Source organism: Sturnira hondurensis, unplaced genomic scaffold, assembly GCF_014824575.4.
Source record: "Sturnira hondurensis isolate 20B ecotype Veracruz unplaced genomic scaffold, ASM1482457v3 Scaffold0004136, whole genome shotgun sequence".
NCBI lineage: Eukaryota > Metazoa > Chordata > Mammalia > Chiroptera > Phyllostomidae > Sturnira > Sturnira hondurensis.
In genome coordinates, this window is record NW_028076767.1 from 56,024,924 (window position 1) to 56,051,970 (window position 27,047).

At 39.8% G+C, this 27,047-nt stretch overlaps 1 protein-coding gene across 1 annotated transcript in view; it reads left to right on the top strand.

Moving 5' to 3' along the window:
- Positions 1-1,764: 1,764 nt before the first annotated feature.
- Positions 1,765-27,047, top strand: part of CYTIP (cytohesin 1 interacting protein) — a 61,952-nt gene continuing 36,669 nt past the window's right edge. The window contains exon 1 of the mRNA XM_037044675.1: positions 1,765-1,934. Coding sequence (XP_036900570.1) covers positions 1,932-1,934 — 3 coding nt within the window. The 5' untranslated portion in view covers positions 1,765-1,931. The remainder of the gene's footprint in view (positions 1,935-27,047) is intronic.

The window sequence follows — 27,047 nt, forward strand, 5'->3', positions numbered from 1 at the left end:
TACCTGAGAAATTACAAAAAAATGCATGGACTTGCTTTCCCAGTGACTTTGCTTGCAGTGGTTATCTGAAGGGCACAGTAAATTAACAATTGCTCTACAGCTACTTGGTCTCATGAGTTAATGTTTGCAAAGTGCTTGGGGAAAAAAAGGTGGTGTTTTTTTTTTGGCACCATATCATGTTTGCAGTGGCACACAAATTACTCCTTCTTTTCTTCCTCCAGCTGCCAGCACTGTGCCCTCCCCCAGCTCCATGCTGGGCCAGGATCTCCCACAGGGCGGCCACCCTGTTCTTACTGCCTTCTCTCAGTCACCTCCAGCCCTGCAGTAGAGGTAAGGACAAAGCACACACCAGGCAGACTTCTTTAAGGCCTCTCGAGAGATTCTGGGGAAATGGAATTTAGGTTGAGCTTAATGACCCTTGGAGTGATTGGTGTGTGGAGGGATGCAAGTTCTTGGCCAGCCATGGAAGAAGCTGTTGGACAGGCAGGTTGATAAGTGAGGACACACCAAACCCAAATTCCGAAGGGGAGACGGAGGCTGTTACACAGGTGATTGGGAGGATGTGCCAAAGCAGCTGGTTTCTAAAGTGTATGTGGTGTGTACTCATAATGTAAAACCTCGACGATAACTGGCGGAAACTACTGTAATTTTGTTAGAAGGAATGTGTAAGGTAAGCTAGATTTCCTTTCATATGGGTAAAAATCTTAAATGTTATGATTACATTTCCTACAATTTTAAAAATATCTGATGATGGCAAATAAAAGGGTTCTATATCACAAGAGATAATCATAGGCTGCAATTTTTCCAATGTTCTTATTATTATAAAAATTGCCTTTATTTTTAGACTTAATAATTAAATAATTTAAATGTGATTTGGAAAACAAAAACTGTTTTTTTATATTAAAAATGGCTGTTCTTTATGAATGAATTCAATATTTTTTTTCCTTTTGAGGTTATATTAGCTTTCAACTGATTGTGCATAATAAATATCTCACAGTAATACCTAGAGAGCTGGCTGCAGGTGCAGAATCATCAGAATGAGTATCGGTGGCAGATCTTGTCTTTCAGGCAGGAGCAGGTCATATTTTCCACGACTTTGAAGCAACTTGTTTTCCAAACCAAACCACGAGGTTTTATGTGTGTGGAAACTTTTTCACGATGCACATTCATATGCTAGTTGCTCTGCATGTGGCAAATTTGCCGTCTCTGTAAACTGTTTCTAGGGACTGGCAATGAATGGTATGTGGACACAAGCTAACATGGTTTTCTGTTAAAATGATAGACCACGTAAATGGTGTCTGTTTTGCTTCAGAGAAAAAAAAAACTCTGGTAAGTTTAGGTTGAGCTGAACAGAAGAAGTTATTTAAGTCTTACATTTTGTTTAAAAAAGAAATTATGGAAGGAACCCTCCTTCCAATTAAATTGCACTAGTTATTAATCTGAAAACAAAATCAAGCCTAATAAAATTTGTAGTTAGACTGTAGTAAGCTGTACTTGAATTTATGAAAGCTTAGTGTCCCCATAAAAGCCACACATGAAACATTTATTTGGAAGTGGCTCCAAATAAAAAATAGTGTGTTTTTCCACTTGATTCATTACAGAATGGAGAACCCTGATTTTCCATTTGGATAGAGCTTGTGAATCACATAGGCACTATTGAATTTTTGCTGGTTTTTCTCTTTTATTTGCAGGGTGTTTGGTACCAGACAGTTTGTCCATGCCCTCCTGCACTAAACACATGGGAGCCCCCTCCAGGAAAGAGGAAGAGGGCAGCCTGATTTAAAGTGAGATCGAATTTCCTTCTCAGAAGGTCGTGTCCTGTTGCATTGCGGGGCCTGTAGATTCATCGAGGACAGAAGCAGCGACACCTCACATGCTCTGGTTTGGTGACTAGGAGTCGTTGCTGGCGATTTGTCATCCAAAGTTAGTCTATGGTAAGTGTGGGTTTGCAATGTGCGGGGTGATTCTCGTTATGTGTTGTTATTTTCTTTGATGTGGGAGAGTGGAGGATGTGAAGTTTTAATATAGTGTCATACATTATGATGAATAAAATAGTAAGAAAATTATTGCTGGGAATACTTTATTTAAGTGTTTCGTAAGTAAGCTGTTTGGCTCTTAGGGCTCTCCCCCCACATGTTCAGGGCTTCCACTCGTGTTTTTATTGCAGTTATTCTTGGTACTAGAACTCTGCCATTTTTTCTTATATATATGGTCAGGGGATTTGATAATGGGCGTGTCTTCTATCATGTCAGATGCCAAGTTTGTGACATCCAGACAATTTCTGATAATAACCAGAAAGGTCCAATAAATACAGGAGTGTGATAGCATTGCAAGGAGAAAGGGGAAGAGACTGGTCAAGAAAGTTAAGGTTCTTAGTAAAAAGGAAAAAAGAGGGAGTTGGTGACAAGTGGAGTTTAAATGGTTTCTGCACTAAGGCTCAGACATGATATTCTGCTAGAGACAGGTAAGACAGCTCATGGAAATTTATTCTGTGTGTGTGCACACACGTGTGTGGATGTGTAACAATTTTTTTATCCGTACCTATACTAATCTTTCTAAGAACAGGAATCACGTCCTTCCAGCTCTGCATCACCTGCTAATAGACAATTGATAAATATTGATTGATTGGAAAGGCATTTTTTTTTTGTAGCTGCTACCAAAAAAGTTCAGCAGATGCGCTTTCTGTGAGATTGGCCTGAACATGGCGATCAGAGCTCGGCCAGAGACTGCTGAAGCTTAATCAAATAATCTGCTGCCGGAGGCAAGCTGTGAGCGGATCACAGAGTCTTTTCTCAAATTCTCGTCCTGGCAGAGTCTCAGTTTTGGGTTAGACCACCAGGGGTCAGGGCATTGTTTCCAGAAAAGCTTTATGAAAGGACACTTGTGTCAAAGAAGTTAAAAACAAAACAAAACAGGCGGTGGTTCTCAGACTTTGAAGCAGGCAAAGCACTTGAGGACTGTCTCCTGGGTCTTACCTCCAGTGATTCTGATTCAGGAGATGGGGGTGTCCCTGGGAATCTTTATTTTGTAAAAGCTACAGGTGTTGGAAGACCTCACTTTTGGGGAAAAAAATGTGTGGTGTTTCTCCAGCTTGTTTATCTCATTAGAGGACTGTAGGCTCAGAATCCACCAGGAGCCTGGCTCTGAGACTCAGAGAAGCTTCGATGGAGAGGCAGTGCCTGTCACCCAGACCGGGGTTTGAATTCCCTGTGGCTTTGTACCAAGTGCTTCTCTTCTCTGAGATTCAAGTTCCTCCTTTTCAGAAGAGGAGAACCTTATTGCCTACCTCATAGGACTTATGAAAATAATGCATGCAAAGCACTTAGCAGAGCGGTGTATAATAAAGCACTTAGTGAATGTTAACTCAAGCTGGGGCACAAAAGGAAATGTCCGTGATAAGCCCCTGTAAGGCCCCCAGTAGAACGGTTTGGGGCAGACAGAGACAAGGAGTGACTAACCAGGAGGTCGGTTTTTAGATATGGGGGCCCAGGGCCAGTGTCTGAAGGTAGGTCTTAGACTGGAAGGTGAATCGACATGAGGATGGGAAACATGCCCGGGATAATGAATAACCCAGATGGTATACTTAATTGGAATTATAATTGATTCCCAAATAGTATTTAATACTATTTGTAGAATACAGTAGAATGTATCAAATTTGGCGATTTGTTCACATTGTTGCTGGAGGGGATAGGATTCTTCCACAGTGTCGCAGGAAATGCATTTTAGGGATTCACACAGGAGGGTTTGAGGTATAGTGGCAAGATTTACTGAAGGAAAAACAAAGGACTGCCCCCAGGCACACCATGCGCAATGTCTCATCCATAACCAGGTGGCTCAGCTCTGTCTCACTGTGGAAGAAGTCCAGCTTCGAGGCTGCAGACCCACACTCGTCCCGGCAAGCGCAGAAGGAGAACCAGGATGTAGAACTGCCGGCCCATTAGCCCGGCATCCGAGGCTCCAGTAGCCCAGCTCTGTCTCCGTTCCCATGCCACCTGGCCTGTGCCGCTGCTGGCGAGTGAGCAAGCGCCGGTGCTACCCAGGCGGGCCTTTGTTGAGCTTTGATTCTATTTCCCTGGGCTTGGGAGAGAGCAGTCTTTCTTTAAAGCTCCTCAATCTCTTTCCTGGTTTTCTGCAGGCCTGTGTGTGAGCCCTTCCCCTATCTAGCTCCTTCCTGGATCTTCCCGGGCAGGTGCCCTTATCCTATCTTATCTTTTCCCCAAGTTTCCCTCCTCGCCTTAAAGCCACCGTTTTGGCTTCCACTGCGCATGCCTCGTAGTAAAAGGCCCTCTCCCCGCACCACCTTGGCTTCTACTCTGCAGGTCTCTGCAGAGGAATTCCCCCCTCACTGTTTATCCCCCCCTCTCCTGTTCTTCCTGGAAATCTGGGGAAAGGCTGGCTGTTTCCCAGGGGAGATTGGAAAGCCGGTTGGTCCTTCTTGCCAACTCAAGGATTAGCGTTCCTCTGGGAGAGGGTTCGGTTATTCCCTTGAGTATCTGTGAGGCTGCCCCTCCCTAGTTAATCCAGTTTAATTATCTGTCTGGCTCCCTTCTCTTTCATTAATATCTATCTGGCTGCCTACTAGCAATATCTGCCACCCACCCTACATGGAACGAGAGAAAAATGGTCAAGGGAGGAAGGCAATAGGGACCACGATTCAAATAGACTGTAATTAAATGAAATCCTTGTCTGGTAATTCGGTGCAATGTCGGGTTGTACTGGATCAGCTGGCTGATTTGCACGGGGCTATTGCCATGTGCTCTTCCAAGATGAGCAGAGGAAATAGGACTGACACCTTAGCTGCCTTCCTTAAGAGACAAAGATGAAGTGGAGTGGCACTTAACTGCTGCAATGGAAAGAGCCCCCAAGTGTATAGATGCGGGAATGTGAGTGGGGAAGAGGTGGGATCAGACCGGCTCAGGCAAATCACTTTGTTTCTTTGAGCTCTGCTTTCCTAAGCCATCTTCCAGNACAGTACATTGTGTGTTTCCGGCAGAGGCAACCATACACTGATATTTCTCTCCCTCTCTCCTTCCCTTCCCCTCTAAAAATAAATAAATTAAAAAAAAGTAAAAAAAAAAAAAAAGAGACAAAGATGAAGTGGAGTGGCACTTAACTGCTGCAACGGAAAGAGCCCCCAAGTGTATAGATGCGGGAATGTGAGTGGGGAAGTGAGTGGGGAAGAGGTGGGATCAGACCGGCTCAGGCAAATCACTTTGTTTCTTTGAGCTCTGCTTTCCTAAGCCATCTTCCAGTCCTGATGCACTGTGGTAAAGTATGGAAAGCAGGCTGAATCCCAGCCCTCTTAGGTTTTCCTCACCTGGGAAGTCGTCATTAAACTAGGATACCTAAGCTAGGCCAAATGCCAACTGTTACGAAGAATTTTGTTTAACCTGAGCTATGAATGTTTCAGTGTTGTGATTTTTTATAAGCCCCAATTTCAACTTAACTATGTTTTTACCAATGTTGTCAATTCATCTATAACCATGACAATAGATGGTAATGTTAAATAAATGGTAAAAAAATATGTTGATAATAGTAACCACCATCTTTTAAGCACCTATAATCTGGTAGGGGCTAAAAATATCAATGGTTTTCCTTCTACCTTCTAAATTCTTCTGGCTGGACTAATCATCAAATTAACAGAGACAGAATAACAGGAAAATATTGGTTTTAATTATTGCACATGGAAAATTCACATAGGCTTAAAAATTCCAAAGATAATGAGGTAATATTGGGTATATGAGATGTTTTGGGCAAAGGAGAATGGTGGGGTGGAATGGAGTTTTATTTCAGACCTGAGAACTGGCAAATTGGGACATATATGCAGGAAAACCCTTGCTAGGCAACTCAGAAGCAATGGGAAATGGAGGGCATCTAGCTAATAGGCACTTGCCTGAAGTCTTCCTTCTTATTTTGATTATTATTATTTTTAATCTGAAGAGATTTTATTTTATTTTATTTTATTTTTAAAGGAGAAGGCTGCAGGAGGCCCTCCTGCCTTCCTTCTCTCTGGGTGGGGGCAGTTGTGATCTTCCTAACCATGTGGGAGTTAAAGCTGACTTTTCAATAAGGATTTTATTCATTCATTTATCTTTAGGGGGAAAGGAGAGAGGGAGAGAAACATCAATGTATGGTTGCCTTCTGTGCGCCCCCTGCTGGGAACTGGCCAGCATGTGCCCTGACTGGGAATCAAACCTCGATCCTCTGGTTCGCTGGCTTGCGCTCAATCCACTGAGCTACACCAGCCAGGGCAGATTGCATTTTTTTAAAAGGTTTTAATATTTATTTTTAGAGAAAGGGCAAGGGAGGGAGGAAGAGAGGGAGAGGAACGTTGATGTGAGAGAGAAACATCAATCGGTTGCCTCTCCTACTCATCCCAACCAGGGACTGAACCCGCCCGCAACCCAGGCACATGCCCTGACTAGGAATCGAACCAGCAATCCTTTGCTTTGCAGGATGACACCCAAGTAATTGAGCCACACCAGTCAGGGCTGAAGCTTTTCTTTTTCCCATACCTAATTCAAATTAAGCTGAGGCAAACAGCCTAAGTTCCCCCTTGCTGGAGCAGGCTCTTCTATCTGAATCTCTGGGGCAGGAAAAGGGTAGGGTTAAAGGTTCCCTCCGAGTCCTGCTTCCCAACAAATAGCTTAAAAAACCAACAGCCCCAAAGGCCACATTTCATTGGTAATCCTTATACTAACCTTGTTAAGAGACATCACTGTGGCCCTTTTCCAGGAGGATTCTGAGAGGTCACAGAGGTAGCAAACTGCAGAGTCGGGGTTTGAATCCAGGCCTTTCTCATTCCAAAGCCCAAGTTTTTCCTCCTTTAAGGTCCCACCCATCTGCTGTGCTGAGGGCGTCCGTAGGACTCTTGTATAGTCTGCTCTTTGACACAGGGTCTTCTACACTGTTGATCCAAATACAGTGCATCGTGTCCTCCTCCTTCACTTTTCACTGGTGACCGTTTTAGTGGAGCACTTTTTCCCAGCAGTGATATCATGCCATTTTGTTTACTTTGAGTAGTGAGTTTATTGACTAGTCTACACTTGCCTGGGACTTATGCATGAAAGTAACATTTTTTTCTTCTCCAAAATACTTAAGCTTTGTCAAATTTCCCTTTTCCATAAATATATACAATAATCTTTGGGCTAGATTTTTTTCCCTATAGAAAAACAAAAACAAAAGCACAACTAACTCTGTGTTATGATAACTCAATTTCAATTTATTTTAAACTATCTTATCTAGCATCCTAGGTCAGATATAGGACTTTGGGATCAGAAGGATAAGGGCGTGGTAATGTTTCTGGGGTATATGGTATGTATATCTTTCTCTCCCTCTTCTAGGCTATTACTTTCCGGGGAGATTGGGGCAGGGAGAAAGGAGCAATAAGGACAGGTTTCTCACATATAATAGTCCTTCCTCTGTGTAAGATTTTGACTCTTTCCTGGGTCACGTGACTGGCAGGCTGAGGTCTGTGTTCTCAGTACCCTGGGGTATTCCCCAGGCACAGTCATTAATATGAGAGACCCAGCCCAGAAAGATCTCATCCACAGAACATCCCCAGCGTCCTACACTTGGTCTGCTCACTCGGCAGCCAGCCCTCTGGCCTCAGTCGAGGAATGCAGCAGGAAAACCCGAACTGAACCACCTGACCTGAGTTCACTCGGCCCGAGGACTCAGTTTGCGGGTTGCCCCACCCAGGGTTGCGGCCTCTTTTCCACGTCTGTTTTTTTCTCCTCAGTTCAGATAGGTATAGAGGGTGTGGACTGTTAAGGCTACTGTGTATGAAGAGGTTGAAGCTGGAAAAGAAAAGGTGGTGTTCTTGTCTTGTAGGTACCAATCTTGGCTTTAAGGAAGGCGATCTTGGCAGCCCCTGTACTTGGCTTGGTGGTGACGGGCATGTCTTTGGGGAGTGGAAGAAAAACCTGCAGCACCACTCCCTCCTACCCTCACCAAGGCTGCCCCCTAGCGTTCCTGGTTTCCCAGTGCCCTTCCCCTTAGACTCCACCAGGGTAGGGAAGAGCACAGGCTGGGTGACAGTTGAGAGCAGCAGAGCCTCGCCCCTGTCCCTTAGTAAGTCTTGAAAGAAACGGCGGCTCCAGTTGTTAGTTCTGTAGCTTCTTTATCCCAGTCTTGGAGCCGTAACGTGCAATTCGAGGTTTGCAGGACAACTTGCACATAATAGACTATTGAGATAATGAGAAGACAAGCCACAGACTGAGGGAAAATACTTGCAAAGACATATCTGATAAAAGACTGTTGCCAAAAATATATTTGCCAGAACTTGAAGGCAACCAAGGTGTCCTTCAGTAGGTGAAGAGATACATTGTGGAGCCTCCAAACGATGGAATATTATTCAGCACTAAAAATAAATGAGCTCTCAAGCCGTGAAAAGACATGAAAGAACCTAAAATGCATACTAGTAAGTGAAAGAAATCAATTTGAAAAATCTTCATACTGTACGATTGCAATGTCATGGCGTCCGGGAAAAGGCACAACTGCAGCGACTATGAAAAGAACGGCGGTTGCCAAGGGTTAGGAAGCGGGAGGGGTGAGTAGGTGGAGTACAATTTTCAGTGCAGTGAAACTAGTCTGTATGATGTGACGATGGTCCATACATGTCATAATATGCTTGTCAAAACCCATAGAACCTACAACAGCAAAAGTGAGCCCTAACACAAACCATGGACTTGAGTGGTGATGGTGTGTCAATTATAAAACACCCACTGGTGTGAAACGTTGGTGGTAGGGGAGGCCGTTCGCGTGTGGGAGCAAGAAGGGTATGAAAACTCAGCCCTTTGTTCCATTGTGCTGTGAACCGAAAACTGCTCTAAAAAATAAAGTCTATTAGAAATTAATTTGTACTATGAATATTATAAAAAGTCAAATGTAGCCAAAATAGAGAACTGCTTTCTAAATGGATAACAGATGACTTCACTTTTGTATGGGTCTGAGTAATGTTTTGTTATAGGACTCCATCCCTCGGACAGGGATTTCCTGGCAAATGATAGGTGCTGTTCAGTCTTCTATCTCTTGTCTGTATCTTATACGGGTAGATACCGATTCTGAGATGACTAGGCAGCAGCCTCTTCCTGGAAGCCTTCTCCTTGCTAATGGAGCTCCCTCGGGCTGCACAGAACTCTGCACCACAGTTACTGTTGTGAATGATGTAACTCTGCAGTGACTCATTACTACCTAAAAAACAGCAGTCCCCCGAAGTTGTGATCTGTTTTCTTAGAACACTCTTTTCTGTGTTCACAACTTCAGTTCGTCTTGAGACCAGGTCTAAGAAACAGAGAGAGATGTAATTGAAGCTGGCAAGTTAAGTAAGACATGGTAGAGTTCTGAGAAATTTAGCTACTTGAGTAAAACTGACATTTGTCTATTATGTTATTTTTTCACATTGAGCCACAAACACCCATTCTGGGCCTTGGTCTCTCAGACTACCTACCTATCAAAGTAAGAGGTTTTGCACAACCAACAAAGAGTTAATGTTGGGTAACTCTCTACCCAAGTGTTAAGAACATGTATCTCTGGGTGATGGTGTGGGCAAACAGGGCCACATTGGAAACCTGACAGGCCGAAGGGAGGCCTGAGTGGCAGCCTCACAAACTCAAAGAGATGGAAAGTAACCACACAGGATGGTCTGAAACGAAAACTTTCTAACTAAAAGCAGTTCATGGCAGGTAGTCATGTCCTAGGCCTGTATTTTTCCTTAACAAAGGCCAGTCTTTACCTTAACTGAGCCTGTCTGTTGTCTTCTTGTGTCCACACAAAGGTAACACACCTCTTTGGAATGTCCAGTTTCTTTTTTCAGGATCCCTCAAAGCAAGGGCACCGCACCAGGAGGAGCCCCAAACCCCTTCATGGTTATTGTTCTGTTAATTGTTCACTATTAACTATCTTATACTCACCTATGTAAAAGAAGTACATGTCTACTATTTTACCTTTTATCCAATCCCTAAGGTTTTCTCACTCTTGCTTCCTCCTGCCTCCCTAATATATCACCAGTGGGTTTCATGGAACTCACTTATATCTCCTCTTTTGATTGTAATGTATAAAGTAAGTGGCTGAACTGACATTTTTCAGATCATTAACTCAACTGGTTGAGGTTTAGCTTCCCGGTGGTAATTGTCGTCAGTTTGGCTCAAATAAACTCACAAAAATTCTCTACAGGTTTGAATGTTTCTCATGTTGACAACGGGTTATAGGAAATTTTAAATTATCTTTATGCATTTTCTGCAAAATGTTCTTATAGTTGACATGTACTTTTTATCACCAGAAAAAGTAAACTAGTTTCATTTGAGAATGATTTCCTGGTTGGCCGCGTGGCCTAATGGATAAGGCGTCTGACTTTGGATCAGAAGATTGAAAATGAAGATTTCCTGAAAGAAAAACAATAAAATATTTATGAAAATCTTGAAAGATTAGGTTAAAGGACTTACCCTACTGACAGAATAATGACAACAAAAATAATAATAATTAGTTAACTCTTCTGTGGTAGTTTCTACAGGCTGAGCACTCTTCTAAGCTCTTTGTTTAATTAATCAATTTAACCTTCATAACAATCTCATGATGAAAGTAATATTAGTATGCCCATTTCCAAGATAAGAAAACTGAGTCACAGAGAGGCCATAACTAACTAGCCCATTGTTAGAAAGCTAGTAAGGAGTAGATTTGAAATCTGAAAACATGTGCTCTCATTCCAGGACAGAATTCTTAATCGTTCTACTAGGTTGCAAAGAGCCACAATAGTAAGAACAACACAGTAGTAGTTGAAAATCAGAGCTATTGTAATAAAAAGAAATAAACTGGCAATAGAAACTAGCTTATAGAGCCCTGGCTGGTGTAGCTCAGTGGATTGAGCGCGGGCTGCGAACCACACGGTTGTGGTTCGATTCCGAGTCAGGGCACATGCCTGGGTTGCAGGCCAGTTCCTGGTTCCTGGCGGGGGACGCACGAGAGGCAACCATACATTGATATTTCTCTCTCTCTCTCTCTCCTTCCTTTCCCCTCTAAGATAAATAAATAAAATATTTAAAAAAAAAGAAACTAGCTTATAGAAAAGTTTAATAAGATAAACGATACACCACAAATCAATGAGACAGAGGGTGGTAATTTTATAATAGTATTAAGGGAAATTTATTTTTCAGATAAAAAAAATTCAGATTAGTGAATTGCCCCCCATGAAAATAATTACCCATTTTGCTCCAACTAGATTAAAGGGTTAAATATAAATAGTTAAACCAAAATAACTTGCAAGAAATATAGATGAATATTTATCTGATCTCCAGATGGAAAAGTAATTTCTAAATTTAAAAACAATTAATGAAATCACAGAGGAAAAGATTGATGGATAAAATAAAAAATTCTGTATGTCAGAAACAAAATGAAAAGATAACAACTAACACATTTAAGAAATTGTGAAAAAATAAAGTAGTTTTCAAAGATAAAAAGGTGATTTTAAAAAATATATGTATGTAAAAATCAGAATAAAGGAAAAAGAAATTTGTAACAAAATATGAAAATATCCTCTTTTATAATATGCGAAAGACAAGTTTTCAAAAATTCAAATCAAAACAAAAATAAGGTAACATTTCACACAGAGCACGTATTTATTAGCAAACATTTTAACTGGTAATAATAAAGATTGTTACGAGTTCTGCAAGATCAGTGATTTCTTGTACAACCTTTCTGCAAATAATTTAGCAATGTCCACCAACAGCCTTAAAAGCAGCCATTTGTTTCAAACTAAAAATATTTTTTATACAAGGATGGATTCTAAGAAAACATGGATAAAGATCTATGTTCAATATTTACTACACCATTATTTCTAATAATGAAATGTTAGAAACAACTTAATATTTAATAAAATTGTATTACTTGCCAATAACTAGAAAAGATGGTACAGGCTATAGGATGGACTATCACATCACAATTAAAGTCATGTGAGTAATTCTCAGTGAAAACATAAAATGGTTATTAGGTATCAGTTTAACTGGTATAGTAGAGGGTACATAGTAACTTAAGCATAATTGTTTCATCTACTTAAAATTTTAATAACAAAAAATGATCAGAAAGGTCATGGCAAATGTTCACAATGGCTATTGGTGGTGGAGGGTTCTCTATATTTTATAAACTGCCTAAAACAAATAGATAATAATTGGAAAAATGTATATCAAATAAAAATAAAAGAAAGGATACAATGGGCAAAATGGAAACTAAAAAGTTGGATCATTGAAAATGGTGAGGAGCACAAGGGTATGATCTTATACCTGAAATGATGGCAAAGCCAGGTGGAGCTGAAAGCAAATTAAAGTATTAAAACAATGAATGCTCTTGAATGGCCCCTTCAAAGCATTAGAGTCAATAGAAGAATTAAAAGGACAGACTTTGCTTCTTACTACATGTGGGAAAAGATACTGGGAAATGTTGATAAGAGCCAGTGTTTTTCTGAAAGAAACCAGTTCTATGCCCAAACCCACCTTTTTAGAGATGTCACACAGATGTTCAGCTTCACCTGTAAAATGTCTGGTTAAGTAAGATGTTTTCAAAGGAATGGTCTTGGAATTCAGTCTCTAGCATTTTCTCCTTATTTTGTTTAAGTCTGTGAACTTTCCAATGAGTGCTACAGTATCAGTTTTGAGGAGTAGGGGAAGCAGCAGCAAAAGTAAATGTAATTTATTAATTAGCTGTTGCTTGTGTTTTTCTATAGTCTGAACATACAGAAGTTTTCAATTCTTCCTCCCTTCATTTGAATTGGACTTCCTAAAATGTCTTAGAGGAGTTTGAAGCTCAAATTATTTTCTTTAAATGCTTTTCTCCCCTAGGAAGTTGGATGCATTTATCTCTAGCCTATAGGCTCTGCTCCATGGCCAGGAGAATCCATTTCCCCACGCTTTCAGTTCACATGGGAACCTCTTGTTTGTAGTTAAACTGTTCCAGAGTCAGGCCCTTTCATGACTCACCTCAGCTTACTGGATCCCTGTCCACACCATCAAGATTACGCTTTCGCTCCTTTCCCATTACTCTGGGCTGTCTTCCTGACCTCCCTGGCACTACTAGCCTGCCTTCCTCCACCTAATCCCACATTCTAGCAGTCAGTGAAGCATGGTAGAAAACCACAGTTTTCTTTCCTTCCTTTCTGAGAGGTATCGATGTATTTTGGTTAAAATATGAACATAATGTTTTATGTCTAATGCACTTGAGCAGAAACAAAGTAATTAAAGCTGTATTTTCCATTGAGTCATCACTGAACTGTTTTAGGCAGAGAGGAGCATGTTCTTTCCCTCTCCGTCTCACTGAGATTCCATGGGGTTCTCCATCTGCCCAGGAGATGTGATTCTGGTTGTTGGATCCACAAAGCACGGTGTCACTGAGTCCCAGGGCTTTAATCATCATGGCATATACATTGTGTTGCTGCTTTGCTGCTCTGCTGAGCCAAGAAGATGATGCATATGGATTCACACTCCTCCACTCTCACCTTTCGTCTCCCATCTCCACTTTCTCCCTGAAGGCAGTTTTGGCTGCCACCACGTACTAGTCCCCAAGTGCCAAATTTTCAAATGCAAATGTTGTTGTTCCTATTTACAGGAACATCTTGTCACTTGGGCCAGTTCATCTTTCAATGGGTACATACCCACTAGGAGTACGGCTATGAGTTTGCTGCTTTATAAATATAAAAGTCACAACCAGAATTGTGAACTCTAATTTGAAATTGGAAGGTCCACAGGTAGGCTCAAATGCCCCTGGACTTCCCCAGTCTCTTTAGAAGTGTGGAGCTGTATCAACCTGGGGTTTTACTCTTTGTCCCATGAGCCCTTCTGTTCCCTCTTGGGGTCCCTGTTGCTATGAACCTCTACTGCAAACCTTGCCACCATTGCTTCTACCTCCAGCATTCACTCATTCATTTAGCAAATAGAGAGGGAGCACCAACCATGCCAGGCACTCAGTTAGGTGCTAGGGATATAAGTGAAAAAGAGGAAGGAGACACTGCCCTTAGGGGGCTTACCTTCTATTGGAAATACAGAAAAGAGAGAGCCAGTTACGACATGGTTCTACCAGTACTGTCCCTACTTCTACTGCTATGGCTACTACTTCTAGTATCACTGCTACTGCTATTACCACCACTACTACTACTACTACTGCTACCACTACTGTTTGTGGTTGTTCTACGACAGGTACTTTTACTGCTGCCGTAACTACTATTGTTGCCTCTTTACTGCCCACCACTTTTGTTGCTACAACTTCTACTACCACCACGTCCCGTCCTCCTCCTCCTCTTACCACTACTACTAATGCTTATTTTGGAGGGAGGCCATATTCTAGGCGCTGTCCCAGGCATTTTTTTTTTTTGATCTGTAAAACAACTCTGAGCAAACAAACATGTTATCTGCATTTTACAGGTGAGTTTACTGAGGTTCGTAGAGTTTAAGAAACTTTGTTTGGATCATTGAATATTATTCTCAGGGTATGGAATGCATTAAAAATTAAATTATGAAATCTGATAATTTGTTACAGCGTGGATGGACCTGGAGAGTATTGTGCTAGGCAAAATAAGTCAGTGAGAGAAAGACAAATACCACATGATTTCACTTATATGTGGAGTTTGAAGAACAATATAAACAAACAAACAAACAAAACAGAAACAAACTCATAGATGGTTGCCAGAGGGGGTGAGCATTGGGAAAATAGGTGAAAAAGGTGAAGAGACCAAGAAGTACAGATTTGTACTTACAAAATAGTAACGAGGATGTAAAGCACAGCATAGGGAATATAGTCAATAATATTATAACTTAGTTTGGTGCCAGCTGGGTCACTGGGGGAAATATTGGGCGAAACACTTTGTAAACTATGTGATTGTCTAACCACTATGCATACACCTGAAACCGATATAAAATATCTCTCCGCATGGCTTCGCCTTTATGACTTGATTACCTCCCGAAGGCCTCATATCCAAATACCATCACGTTGTGTACTAAGGTATCAATATATATATTTTAGGATCTTCCTGATGGCACGTGAGTCCCATGTAGAAGAAACCCCGTCTGCCAGACTCCACAGTCAGCAACCAGGCAGGGGCACTGAATACTTCATCCCGAGGCTGCAGTGTCACTAGGCATTAGTTTTCTCTTTTGTTTTGCTTTGTTTTGATTTGGTTTGTACTGTCTGATGAGTATTAGTTGTTATGGGCTTAGAGCCATTAATCAGCCGAAAAAGAAAAGAAGAAAGAAAATGATCTGAAATACTGTAGTTGAAACTATCCCTTTGGGGGGAAGAGAGAGAGGTGCTTAGATTATCGGATCAGCATTAACATCAGCAAATATACTGATGCTTGCTCAAAAGTTTGATTATTTTTAAAAAAAACTATTTTTGATAAAAAATTTAAATTTATAAGAATACATAAAATAATAAATAATACAAAGCAAAGTGAAATGTTTATTCTCCATGCTAGGTAAGGCGTGTGTGTGAGCATGCATGCCTTCGCACATATTTAGGGTGCTCTGGCAGATTGATAAGGAAGTGTAGGCTAACTCTACACGTAGAGTTAGTTACAGCAGATGTCCAGTCAGTTCAAGATCACTGAAGAGGCACTTGTAGTGGTGGAAAAAGAGGTACGGCCTAAGAGGCTGAGCATACAAGGTGTATTTAGCCCTGAGTCGTGGGGTTGTGGGGTTCTATTTCTTGTTTTGAAATAAGGCAATGTCAACCTCAGTGGACTTTGTCTTTTATTCAGCTTTATTAAGATATGATTGACAAATAAAGTTGTAAGATATTTAAAGTGTATAATGTTATGAATTGATACATGTATACTTTGTGAAAGTATCCCCCTCATTGATATAACACATCCATCACCTCACATATTTACCTCTCTTTTTGTTTTCAGTGAGAACATATAAGCTCTACCCTACTGGCAAATTTCAGTTATACGATACAGTGTTACCAGTTATAGTCACATGTTATACACTATGTCCTCAGACCTTATTCATCTTATACTGAGTAGCCTTCTTGTTGAAGCAACCCTTTTGCTAAAGGCTTGCGATAAACGGCTACTACATGATATCAGAGAGAATCATCGGCTCATTGTTGTCTGAACAGGGCCTTCCACTTTCTTTTACTGATCATTGCTCTAGGCAGGGACAATGGAAAAAAAACGAAACATAGTCTGGAGGAAGGCTGGGGCTGACTGCTGCATGATACAAGTCGTGTGTACATTTTTTTCTGGTGGCTTGAATCGGCTTTCAGAACTCCCAGTTAAGTGTTGTCACGAAATCTTTGTAGATAAAATTTTCCCCTTCAAAAACTTCTTATAGAGCTAATTAGGAATGCTTCATGTCCCTATACTTTTCTGCCCAGTGTACCAGGGAGAATTTTGAGTATGCAATTTGTACAGACCACACTTTATATTCGTTACAATTCACATGCACATTTGTTTATATTCACTACATAGTGATGGAATCAGTGAGTTTTGTTATTTAGTCAATCTCTTTGTTTATTTACTCTCACCCAGTTCATACCCAGAGGGATTTAAAGTGGCTAAATTTTAGTGAAATTCAGCAAGTTAGCTCTTGACCACATTTAGCATGATTTCTCTTGTGCTTGGAAAGCTTTTACTTTTTGTTGTTGTTGTCTAATTCACTGTGAGCAGAGAGAGTTCGCTTAGATTTGAGATCTCTAAGTTAAAGAAAGGAAATGGAGCTATAAAATTTCTCCTTAAATGCCAGAAACTTTGATGAGGTGAAACACCTGGTTTGTAAGAAAAAAAATCAAGTATACCACCTTTAAGGAGCTGAAATGATATTTCACGTGTCTCTAAGATACCTGAGTGAATGGAACCAAACAGGAAAAAACAGAAGTCCCTGAGTCAGAGAGGAACTGCTCCTTGCTCATTTGACTTTGCCCGTGGAATGATGACGCCATTACACTGAAATACACAAAACTTAAGCCAGTTTAGTGTCAGTTCTGAAAATATTATGGTTATGCTCTCGCATCACGAATCCCATGTGCAATCTCACCTTATCCATTTCCTTTAGACCATGCCACCCCTTCATACCTCTAGAACTAGGTCATGTTTTACCAACCTTTTAGATTAGGAGGCACTTTGGGGAAGACAACCCCACCCCATCTTTCGAATGATGTGCCCCCTTCTACATAATTTGAATGAGGAAACTATATGTGAGAACAAATGGAAAGATCAGTCTTACTTTGACATAATTGAGCAATGCCTCCTATGGCTGGCAGTCATCTGTAATAGGCAGACCACTGCCACACCCAATGAAAGTCATGAAGGGGAAGCAGAATGAGGAAGTGGGTGGGAAGGTTTTAATGTAGTGGTCTTGTAACATTTTGGAAAATGTAAGTCAGTCTGGTATTTGCAGAAGTTTTCACAATGCTGTCAAAGATGGCGTTTGCCGTCTCTTGCAACTTCACCTAAAAATGCTGGTTCCTTTTAATCCTTTAATGGAGGAAGAACAAAGAATGTCTCTCATCCTAAAGCAACAGTCCACCTCTGCCTCATGCCATGCCAGTGCTCAGCAGCTTGGGGGTTCTTAGACATTTTAATTAACATTTATTGTGTGCTTAGCATTTGTCAAGTACTTCTACAGCACTTTAGCTTTCACAGAAACCTCATGAGGTTGGTACTGTGTTTATATAGCTACGAAAATAGGCACAGAGGGAGAAAACGCAGGTATTGTCCATCATTTGGTTCATACCGCCCCCATGAAACACCCTCATGTGGTGCCTGCAGCAGTTTTTTTTTTTAGCTCTTTCTTTCTTATTTTATAATTATTTTTAGAAATTTAGCCCTGGCTGGTGTAGCTCAGTGGATTGAGCACGGGCCTGTGAAGCAAAGGTTCACTGGTTTGATTCCCAGTCAGGGCACATGCCTGGGTTGCCGGCCAGGTCCCCAGCAGGGGAAGCATGAGAGGCAACCACACATGGATGCTTCTCTCCCTCTGTTTCTCCTTCCCTTCCCCTCTCTCTAAAAATAAATAAATAAAATATTTAAAAAAAAGAAATTTAAACTGATTTTGAAGTTATAGAAGTATATGGATCGTGTAAGGATTAAAACATATCAAGAAAGAGACCAAAAGAAGTCTTCTTCCTTTAAACTCAAGGACTACTCCACAGAGGTGTAACTAGTATAACATTTTAATATATTTAGAAATTGTCTATGTATAAACAGTGTATATATGTGTGTCTATATATTGAATACATGTTTATCTTAGTTTGTGGATCTCTTAAGGAATTTGTGTCGTACCTTGATGCATTATAGTCATTTGAGAGCATGCTCATTTCCTTGAATTGACTATAAGCTCTCTGAGGTCTTGCTATCTATACTGTTCTGGTTATTTGTTATTAAGTAACAAATGATCCCAAGACTTAGTGGCTTAAACTAATGAGGAAATGTATTTTGCTCAAAGATCTGCAGTTTGGGCAGGGCTCAGTGGGGACATCTCCTCTTTGTTCCACTCAGCACCAGTTGGTGTTTCAGAGGCTGCGGCTGGCAGCGTCTGAAGGCTCAGTTGCTCCCATGTGAGGTGCTTGGTGCTACTCTCAGCTAGGACCTTGAGTGGGACAGAGGCCAGAACACCGATGCCTGGTCTTTCCATGGAGCTGCTTGGCTTCCTCAGAACATGTGGCTGGGTTCCAGGCATCCTAATGATACTGGGCAGAAGCTCTACTGCCTTCTAGAACTTACCCTTGGATGTCACATAATATTATTTCTGCAGAGGTCACAGACTTACTGAGACTCAGGGGAAGAAGGTATATCCTAATTCTCGAAAATCACATTGTTAAGACGAGTGTGTGGGTGGGGCTATATTGATGAGGCCATCTGTGGAAAATACTATTTGTCACAAGTATTTTATTATCTTAGGCTCAGCCCTCTACTATCTAAACCAGGATTTTCAACCTTTCTCATCCTATGGCACATATACTATTTACTCAAACTCTATATAATATATATTATATGTTATAATATATATTTTATTATATAATGTAAGTATAAATATATAATATAAAATATATTTTTTGCTGGTCTGACAAAAATAGGGATAATTTTGATTCGTTCACACTGGATAACTATTATTGAGTTGGCTGTTGTCATGTTTTATTTGATAATCTAAGGGAAAAGAGGTCAGTGCCCCTGATGAAATAATCTAGTATTGCATGTGTTAAAAATACTTGCAGTGCACCAGTTGAAAATCGCTAGACCTTTATCTCATAGCTTCACATGCAGTAAATGCTCAATTAATGTCCAGGAAGTTAAATTGTTGAATCAGGATTAGGTGGAGGGAGCTATTTGCTGAGTTGGGCTAATAAGGGAGGGAAGGTAGTGGCTCATGCTTGGGACGACGTTGCCCGTTAATTCAAAAACAAGATCCAGGTGTAAAATCACACTGGGAACAATTGCTGGGGGTGACTAAAAATAGTATTTCTAAAATAATTCCCCTGGGGTAGCTAGCAGATGCCTTGAGCTTTCTTCTTTGTCCAAGAGGTTTCTGAGAAGTGCCGTTTTGATTGTGAAGGGGAAATGGGCTGGTACCATGCTGAGTTTCAGGTTAGCAGGTGCATTGTGCTGCACCTTCTAAGAACCACAGTCAGTGTGTCAAGTCCTTCCCTTTCTGGGGAAGCTCACCTGAATCGCTCCAATACCTTTACTGCATGTTTGGCAGTGGTTAAATTATTACGAAGGTGATGCTCTGGGTAGAAATGATGAGGGTGGAGTGTGAAGGCTGAACCTTGTTTGTGCTTAGCTTTTATGGGAATGAATTTTATAGGTGCCTATAAAAGCATGGCCTGAAAAACTGGTAGTTTTGATATTGATTCTCTGGTGTTGAGACCAGGGCTGTAGTACCAGCTGAGGTTTGTATTGAAGAACACAAAGCAAAGCAAAGAGCTATGAATAAGAGAAAGGTGGAGACAGAATTAAGGGCCTGTTCACAAAATTCATTTCAGAATCCATTCCTTTTATATCTTGTCCCTTTTTTTTTGTTTCTCTGTGTTCTCCCTTGTATTGATCTTCATACTTCCTCACTTGGTTTCCTCGGTCAGTTCTCAACCTCCTCGGCTCACTAGGCATCAGTTACAACACACGTACTCATGTGGCTCTGCATCACTTCAATCTGATAACCCTGGATCAGCCTGGGAATCCTACTAGCCTGGGAATAATCTCCATCACACCCCCACTTCGTCCCCTGCAGCATGGGTGCGAACACCGTCAATCCACACACTCTTGGTCTCCCTTCCGTCACAGCAGTTTTAACTGGGGCATTCAACTCCATGGGCTCTGCTTTTCTTTCCATTTTGCCCTTGATAGAGTTAGGGCAAACAATCATTAAGGTTCACTGATGATATGTTTACAGGACTTAGAACCAGAGGTACAATTTTAAAAGAACTTGTGTGCTCAGATTTAAGTATTTGGAAAACTTCTATCAAAGAAACAGGGTCAATATCTTTGGCTAAATATTTCTGGCTGCCTATAAGAGCTCTCTGTCATATTGCCTGTACTGAATTCTCCATCCAAGTGGGTATTCATAGTGTTGCTTGAATCCATTTTCCCCTTAATTTAGTTTATATTATTTTTAACATTTAAACTGTTTTAAATCATTACTTTTAAATAGGATATCAAAGGCCAACTTCTAGCTGTATACTCATCACTGTCCACATGCTTCCCCTTCTGATAAGATTCACTGGTAAAGTATGACATCACAGTAACCATTGGGGGTTGTCAAATAGAGGAAGAGGAAGCAGCTGAAACATGAATTTCATGACAGCCTTTGGTGCTGAGGTCAGATTCTTTTACTGGACATTGGTCTGAAGGGATTGTCAGACAATTACCTAGTTGAGTTCAAGGAGTACATTTAGTGTGACTTTCTCAATTGTTGTTTTTGGAAAGCTACAGAATCTTGGGATTTATTGACCTGTCATAGCAAAAGGCTTCTGTAGTGTGAGATAAGATTTTCCAATGTGATTTAATTTTTGGACCTCAGAGTTTGAACACTGTTTTCTGGAGCTTGACTTCAGCCGTGGTAGTGAAATAGCTTTTTGCCATCACTACCTGTGACATCTTCATCCTTCCTGTTGACCTTCCTGTTGACGAAGGACATCATCAACTCCCTCTCCCAGTTCTCCTTACACCTACTAGTCACAAAATCCAATTGCTGATCCAGTGTTTCTGACTTTTAGTCTTTCCCTCTCTTATCCCCCACTGACATTGCTTTATTTTAAGCCTTTATTGTCTACGATTATGGCATTAGTTGAACTGGGTGTTAACTCTCTCCCCTACAGTTATCTTATAATCCACTGTCCAGTCAACTTCCCTAAAATTTTCATTTAATTAACTTATGTCTCTGCTAAAATAATTAGTGACTACCTTTTGATTATTTTTTAAATTTAAGTTTACTTTTATTAAACTTATTTGGGGTGACATTGGTTAACAAAATTATACAGGCTTCAAGTATACAATTACATGATACACCATCTGTATATTGCATTGTGTGTCTCCCACCCAAAGTTAAATCTCCTCCTATGAGCATGCATTCATCCCTTTGAACCAGGCCCAGTAAGGTGCTTGGTAGTTACCTATTATTTCAGTAAGCAGCCTACTCCTGAAATGCCAGGATTTTATCAATCTCTGATCAGTTTTCTCTGTGTTTTCTCCTACTGATGTCTCTCCTTATACTCTCATTCACATGGGTGATGTTCATTCTTCTGTGGCTGCGATATCTGTTCAAATTATACTGATCCTGTATATTTGTCTTCTTCCTTCAATGGCGACTCTTACCCCAATCTCAAAAAGAAATCAATCTCTGTGTTCTATCTTCTTGAAGTGTTTTGTGCCATTTCTGTCTTCCATTCTGTGGAAGTGGGCATGTTGGCCTTTTACTAGACTTGAACAGACATGAGGTTTTAATAACTTCAACATTTCTTTCCCTTAGCCTAGAGCCAGATATGTAGTAGGTCTTTGGTAAAGGTTGATGTTTTGAATTTGATTTTTCAGATTCTCTCTGGGAAGAAGTTAAATTTAATTTAGACCATGAACTCAAGTTTTTCTGTATATAAAGTTTGTAAAGCTTGTGTGGTGAAAATGTCTAATTACTCTGATGTATTTTCTAAGTAAAAAAGTGTGATTTATTAAAGGATATTTAAGAGATGAAATTCTATTTAAGGGTTAAAATTGTCAAAGGACATCAGGACTCTTTCCTTAAAAATTGGAGGCACAGTGATTACTCTTGTGTATTAGACCTTATCAACTCTAACAACTCGTGTAGACATAAATGCCACATATGTAGTAATGCCAATGGTTGTTTACCCAATGTGTTGACATGAGAAAATTTTTTAATCAAATAGTTGATTGGCTTTGCTGCCTTTATTTTTTCTTTTGATTTTCAAGGGCAATAAATGAAATAGTCAAAACATATTTATGACTCATTTTCAATGAATGAGAGCACTAATATTTCCCATACTTTTAAATTAAAATTTAAAATGATAAATTTACACAAAATTGGAAAAGTCTTTCTTCTTTTCCTTTTTTAAATTGTTGTTCAGGTACAGTTGTCTCCATTTCCCCCACTTCTACCCCTCACCCTATTCATCCCCACCTCCCACCCTCAATCCTACTCCCCAGTGGCTCTGCCCATGTGTCCTTTATGCATGCTTCTTGACAACCCTTCTGCATTTTCCCTCTGTTATCTGCTCCCTGGTTGGTGACATTTTCTTTTTTATTTCAGTGTCTCTGGTTATATTTTGATTGCTTGTTTGTTTTGTTGATTAGGTTCCACGTGAGAACATTTTAAGTATCTGATTTATATACTTTATGCCTCTATTTTCTTCATATTTTTCTAGAGGTAAGGTCTATTGCATGGTATGTTTATGAGAAGTGAGACCATCAATTTGTCTTTTCATCTTCACATATGCTAACAAGATCCAACTAATGGGTAGGCTAGTCTAAGAATTAGGGTCATAGAAAATTGTATATGGAAGTCATAAAACTGCTATATTTTAAAAACTCTTCTTGTGATTTGTTGTTTCAAAGTGTTCATCTCTTGTATTAAAAGTCGTAGCATTCACGACTGATTCTCTTTGCACCTGTAGCAATACTTAGTTATCCTGTTTCCAGTTTTGAATAGCGTGTCATTTTTCCATTGCTGCCTTCAGGTAATATACACATTTTGGGGGTAATGTTATTCATAATGGACCTGCTTTTCGGTCCCCAGTGCACTTAACTATGTCTTTTGGGTACAGATCTTCCTTTGAAGCCAGTGGGAGCTTTGTTCACAGATGAAATATGTGGCAGGAAGGGGACCGTTTCCCACCTTTGTCTCTCTGTCTGACTCTTTCATCATGTGTAACAATGTTTTCCACTCCTCTCTAGATAAGAATCTTTTTGTGAATTTTCTAAATTTAACATCAACTCTAAAATGCTGTTAAGCAACATCAGCCATTCTCACCACATCCACCCAGATTAAAACTGAGTCAACGACAACTAGGTTACTCTGGCAGAAACTGTGACCCCACCAACGGATAAATTTTTATAGTATCTTCCAGCCCCTGTGGATATAAACTGTGTTCTCTCCTACCAATCTGGAGAGAAGAATTAAGACAATTGCTTTGCATCTCCTTTTTACTTAAGAAAATATGATTTTTTCCCCCACATTCTTGGTTCTTTGTGTGACTTGTTAGGGCTAGAGGGATGCTTGATAATACTAAGTTCTCATATGCTCAGTTCTTATACATGGTCACTGCACTTCATCCAACCCTCTTTCCCTGCTGCCTTGCCTAACTTTGTAAAACTTCAGAAAAGGCACCCCACAAATTCTCTTGACAATACGTGCTAATGTTGAATGGCCTTTCCTTTCCGGATAGCACCGCCTCAAGGAGGCACCTGAAGAATCATAATCAGGTTGTTCTTGTCTGGACATCTGACGAAGTCAGTCATGCCCTTTCTTCATAAAAAGACCCCTGTCGGATCAGTCCTCAGGCTCTAGCCAAACCCCATCACTTGATCCTTGGCTTCCTCCTGTTTTCTTCTCTGAGTCTTCTTCAGTTACTCACAACCTATGAATAACTAAGATTGGGGCTTTCTGAACTCCAAAGCTATTTCTCATATTTAAATTGTTTCTACATGAAATAAACTCAATGGGGGAAGTTTGATTTGTACCAACCAGTTAAGCTCTAGTTCTTCTAGTTAAGAAACTCAAGGACCAGGAAGAGAGAGACTCCTGTGACAATTTTAATAAAAGAACAGTCTTAGTCCTTCAGTTTGAGTGTTTTCACATGGATGGGGTTGAACACTCAAGGGCAGACAATATATCTTTTCTAAATATTCTGTTGTAAATTATTGGCAAGCTCATCTCAAGGACCATTCCCCTGCTTTGTTCAGAATAATTTTGTTTTGGAATCAATTTTTTCCTCTTTGGTTTATTTAGAATAATTTCTTGTGTGTTCTTGAAAAAATCAAATACCCTGATTCTACCCAAGTGCCTTGTCTATAAAATGAAGCAGAAGAATGGGATTGTGTTAAGGATGTTCTTAACTCTAATCATATTTTTAAAATGTGATTCTAAATAAACTTTGTTGTGGATAACTTGAAGAGGCAGTTGGCAGAAAGATATGACTTATAAAGTTAATAAAAGTTGGTCCAATAAATTTAATTTAAAAATTTGAAGTCAAATTATATTCATCTTTCTCCCTCTGAAAGTCTTCATATAACTTAGGAAGAACCTCCACCTTCTCCTCCTGCTGCTTTCCTTCTGCTTCTTTATCCCCTTATTTTCTTCCACGTTCCTCTTATGCTCCTCTTCCTTTCCAGTTTATTCTTCAACAGGAAAAAAGGCACATATTTTAAGGATGTTTATGTCATGGCTTCTCCAAATTCCAATTGTAATGCAGACTGATATTGAACAACCACAAAACACGCGTGGCAATGTCCATATGTGGTTTCTAAACTGTACTATTTGTTTATTAAATTGACTTTGCATTTCCCTAGTTTTCCACCTGAGATAGCAAGGGCTCAAGAAAAAAAATTAGGGTGTGAGATTCCTTTCATATCCACAACAATTTCCTTTCTCATGAAAAAAGTGGCACTAATCCAGTGTGCACCTTAATACAATGGGTTTTTATTGCTTCAGTGTATTTTATGTTATAAAATGATAACATTTAACTATATTTTATTATTCTTTAAAAATAATAAAATATGTTGTTTATATTTTATTTTAATATGTTATATTTTATTTTTCAATGAAATTCCAGTAACTGAGATTTAAAAAAAACATTTTATTTATTATTTTTAGAGAGAGGGGGAGGGAGGGAGAAGGATGGGAGAGAAACATTGATCAGTTGCCTTTTTCATGTGCCTTGACCAGGGGTTGAACCCATAACCCAGGCATATGCCCTGATTAGGAATCAAACAGGCCACATTTCACTTTGAAGGACAGTGTTCAACTACCTGAGCCACACCCTAACCAAGGCCAGTTACCTTGGCTGACTCTGTATCACATCTCCTTTCTCACTCCACCTCAAAGAGCCAAGTGCAAACTAGTATCTTATATTTAGAACAGACAAAAAAATTAGTATTTGTTTCATCTTGGACTTTTTCCAGATATTTAAAGAATGAAAGGTGTTTTTTTTTTTTTTGCTTTTCTATAATTATGTTTTAGTATTGAGGATTTTTTCTTGTCAGAGTATATTTCGAGCAATTTGGTAAAATGTTGTAAATCAGTTAGAGTCTTTAAAAAATTTGTTCTGCCAGGACTGTGAATTACATTCCTACATATTCATTTTGAGATGATGGATGCCTGACAAGCAGTAGGCAGCAGGACTGAGTACGAAACGATTCTTGTGTCAGGCTTCAGAAATCTTAGCAATCTGATCTGTAGCAATGAAAAGGAGAAGGAAAAGAGCAAAGGCAGAAATATGTATGAGAATTTAGTCTTAAGTCAGAAAATAGCAGCAAAGAATTATTTTTACTAAGGAAGAACAGAAAAAAAGTGAGTTTAGAGAGCTGGAACTTTCGATGCCATGATGAACAAATGAACGGATTATTTCAAGTGTTTTTGAAAAGCTGCGTCTTATTTTATGCCATGTCAAAATCTTAAAGATTAGATGAGAGACCGTGGAAATGATTGGAAGTTTAGAAGGCTGAATTTTTGAGGAAAGATGAAAAAGGGGCAAAGTAGTTTCTCATGATGACCTCTCAGTGAAAGGCAGTGCGGTTTGGTGGGAAGATCACTGGTCTGGAGTAGAAGGCCGGTGACACATTCTACAGCTGCTCCCAGTGACCATGTGTCTCCAGGCAAGTCGATTCCCCTCTTTGTGTAAAATTATCCATATCATAAATTGTGGGTGTTGCATTGCTTAATTTTTAAGGTCCCTCAGCTCAAACTTTATAATGGTCTCTTATCTACCAGCAATATAGAATGAGATGAAAGGTGCAGAGTATGGAGTTCACCTTGATGAGAAAAAAGTAAAACATTTTTAAAGCTCAGGATAAGTAAAACATTCAGAATTTGGGGAAATTTTATTTAATCTCTGATGTTGACATTTGGGTTCAATTCTTATCTCCTTTTCCTTCTCTTTTCAAAGCCCATTGTGTCTTGGTTATTCTTAACAGTGTTCAAATATCAGCTGTAAAAAAGAAAAATAAGAGTGTAAATAGAAAAATCAATGCCAAGTACAATTTCTCCTAGGGAGTCCACTGGTTTCCTCTCAGCCTACTCTACTTATTATTTTTTTTAAACCAGGTTGGCATGCCAATTTTATGTGTTTATTTGTAAACCTTGTTTAAAAAAAAAGGAAAAACAATTATAAAAGTAAATAAAATTAGCCATGGCAGGCAGCTCTGTTAGCGCATCATCTTGATATGCCACGTTTGAGGGTTAGATCTCTGGTCAGGGCACATATAAGAATTAACCAATGAATGTATAAATAAGGAACAACAAATCGATGTCTCTCTCTCCCCCTCTCCCTCTCTACCCCTTCCCTCTTTCTCTTCCTCTCCCTCTAAAATTCAATCAAAATTTTTTTAAAAAAACTAAATAAAT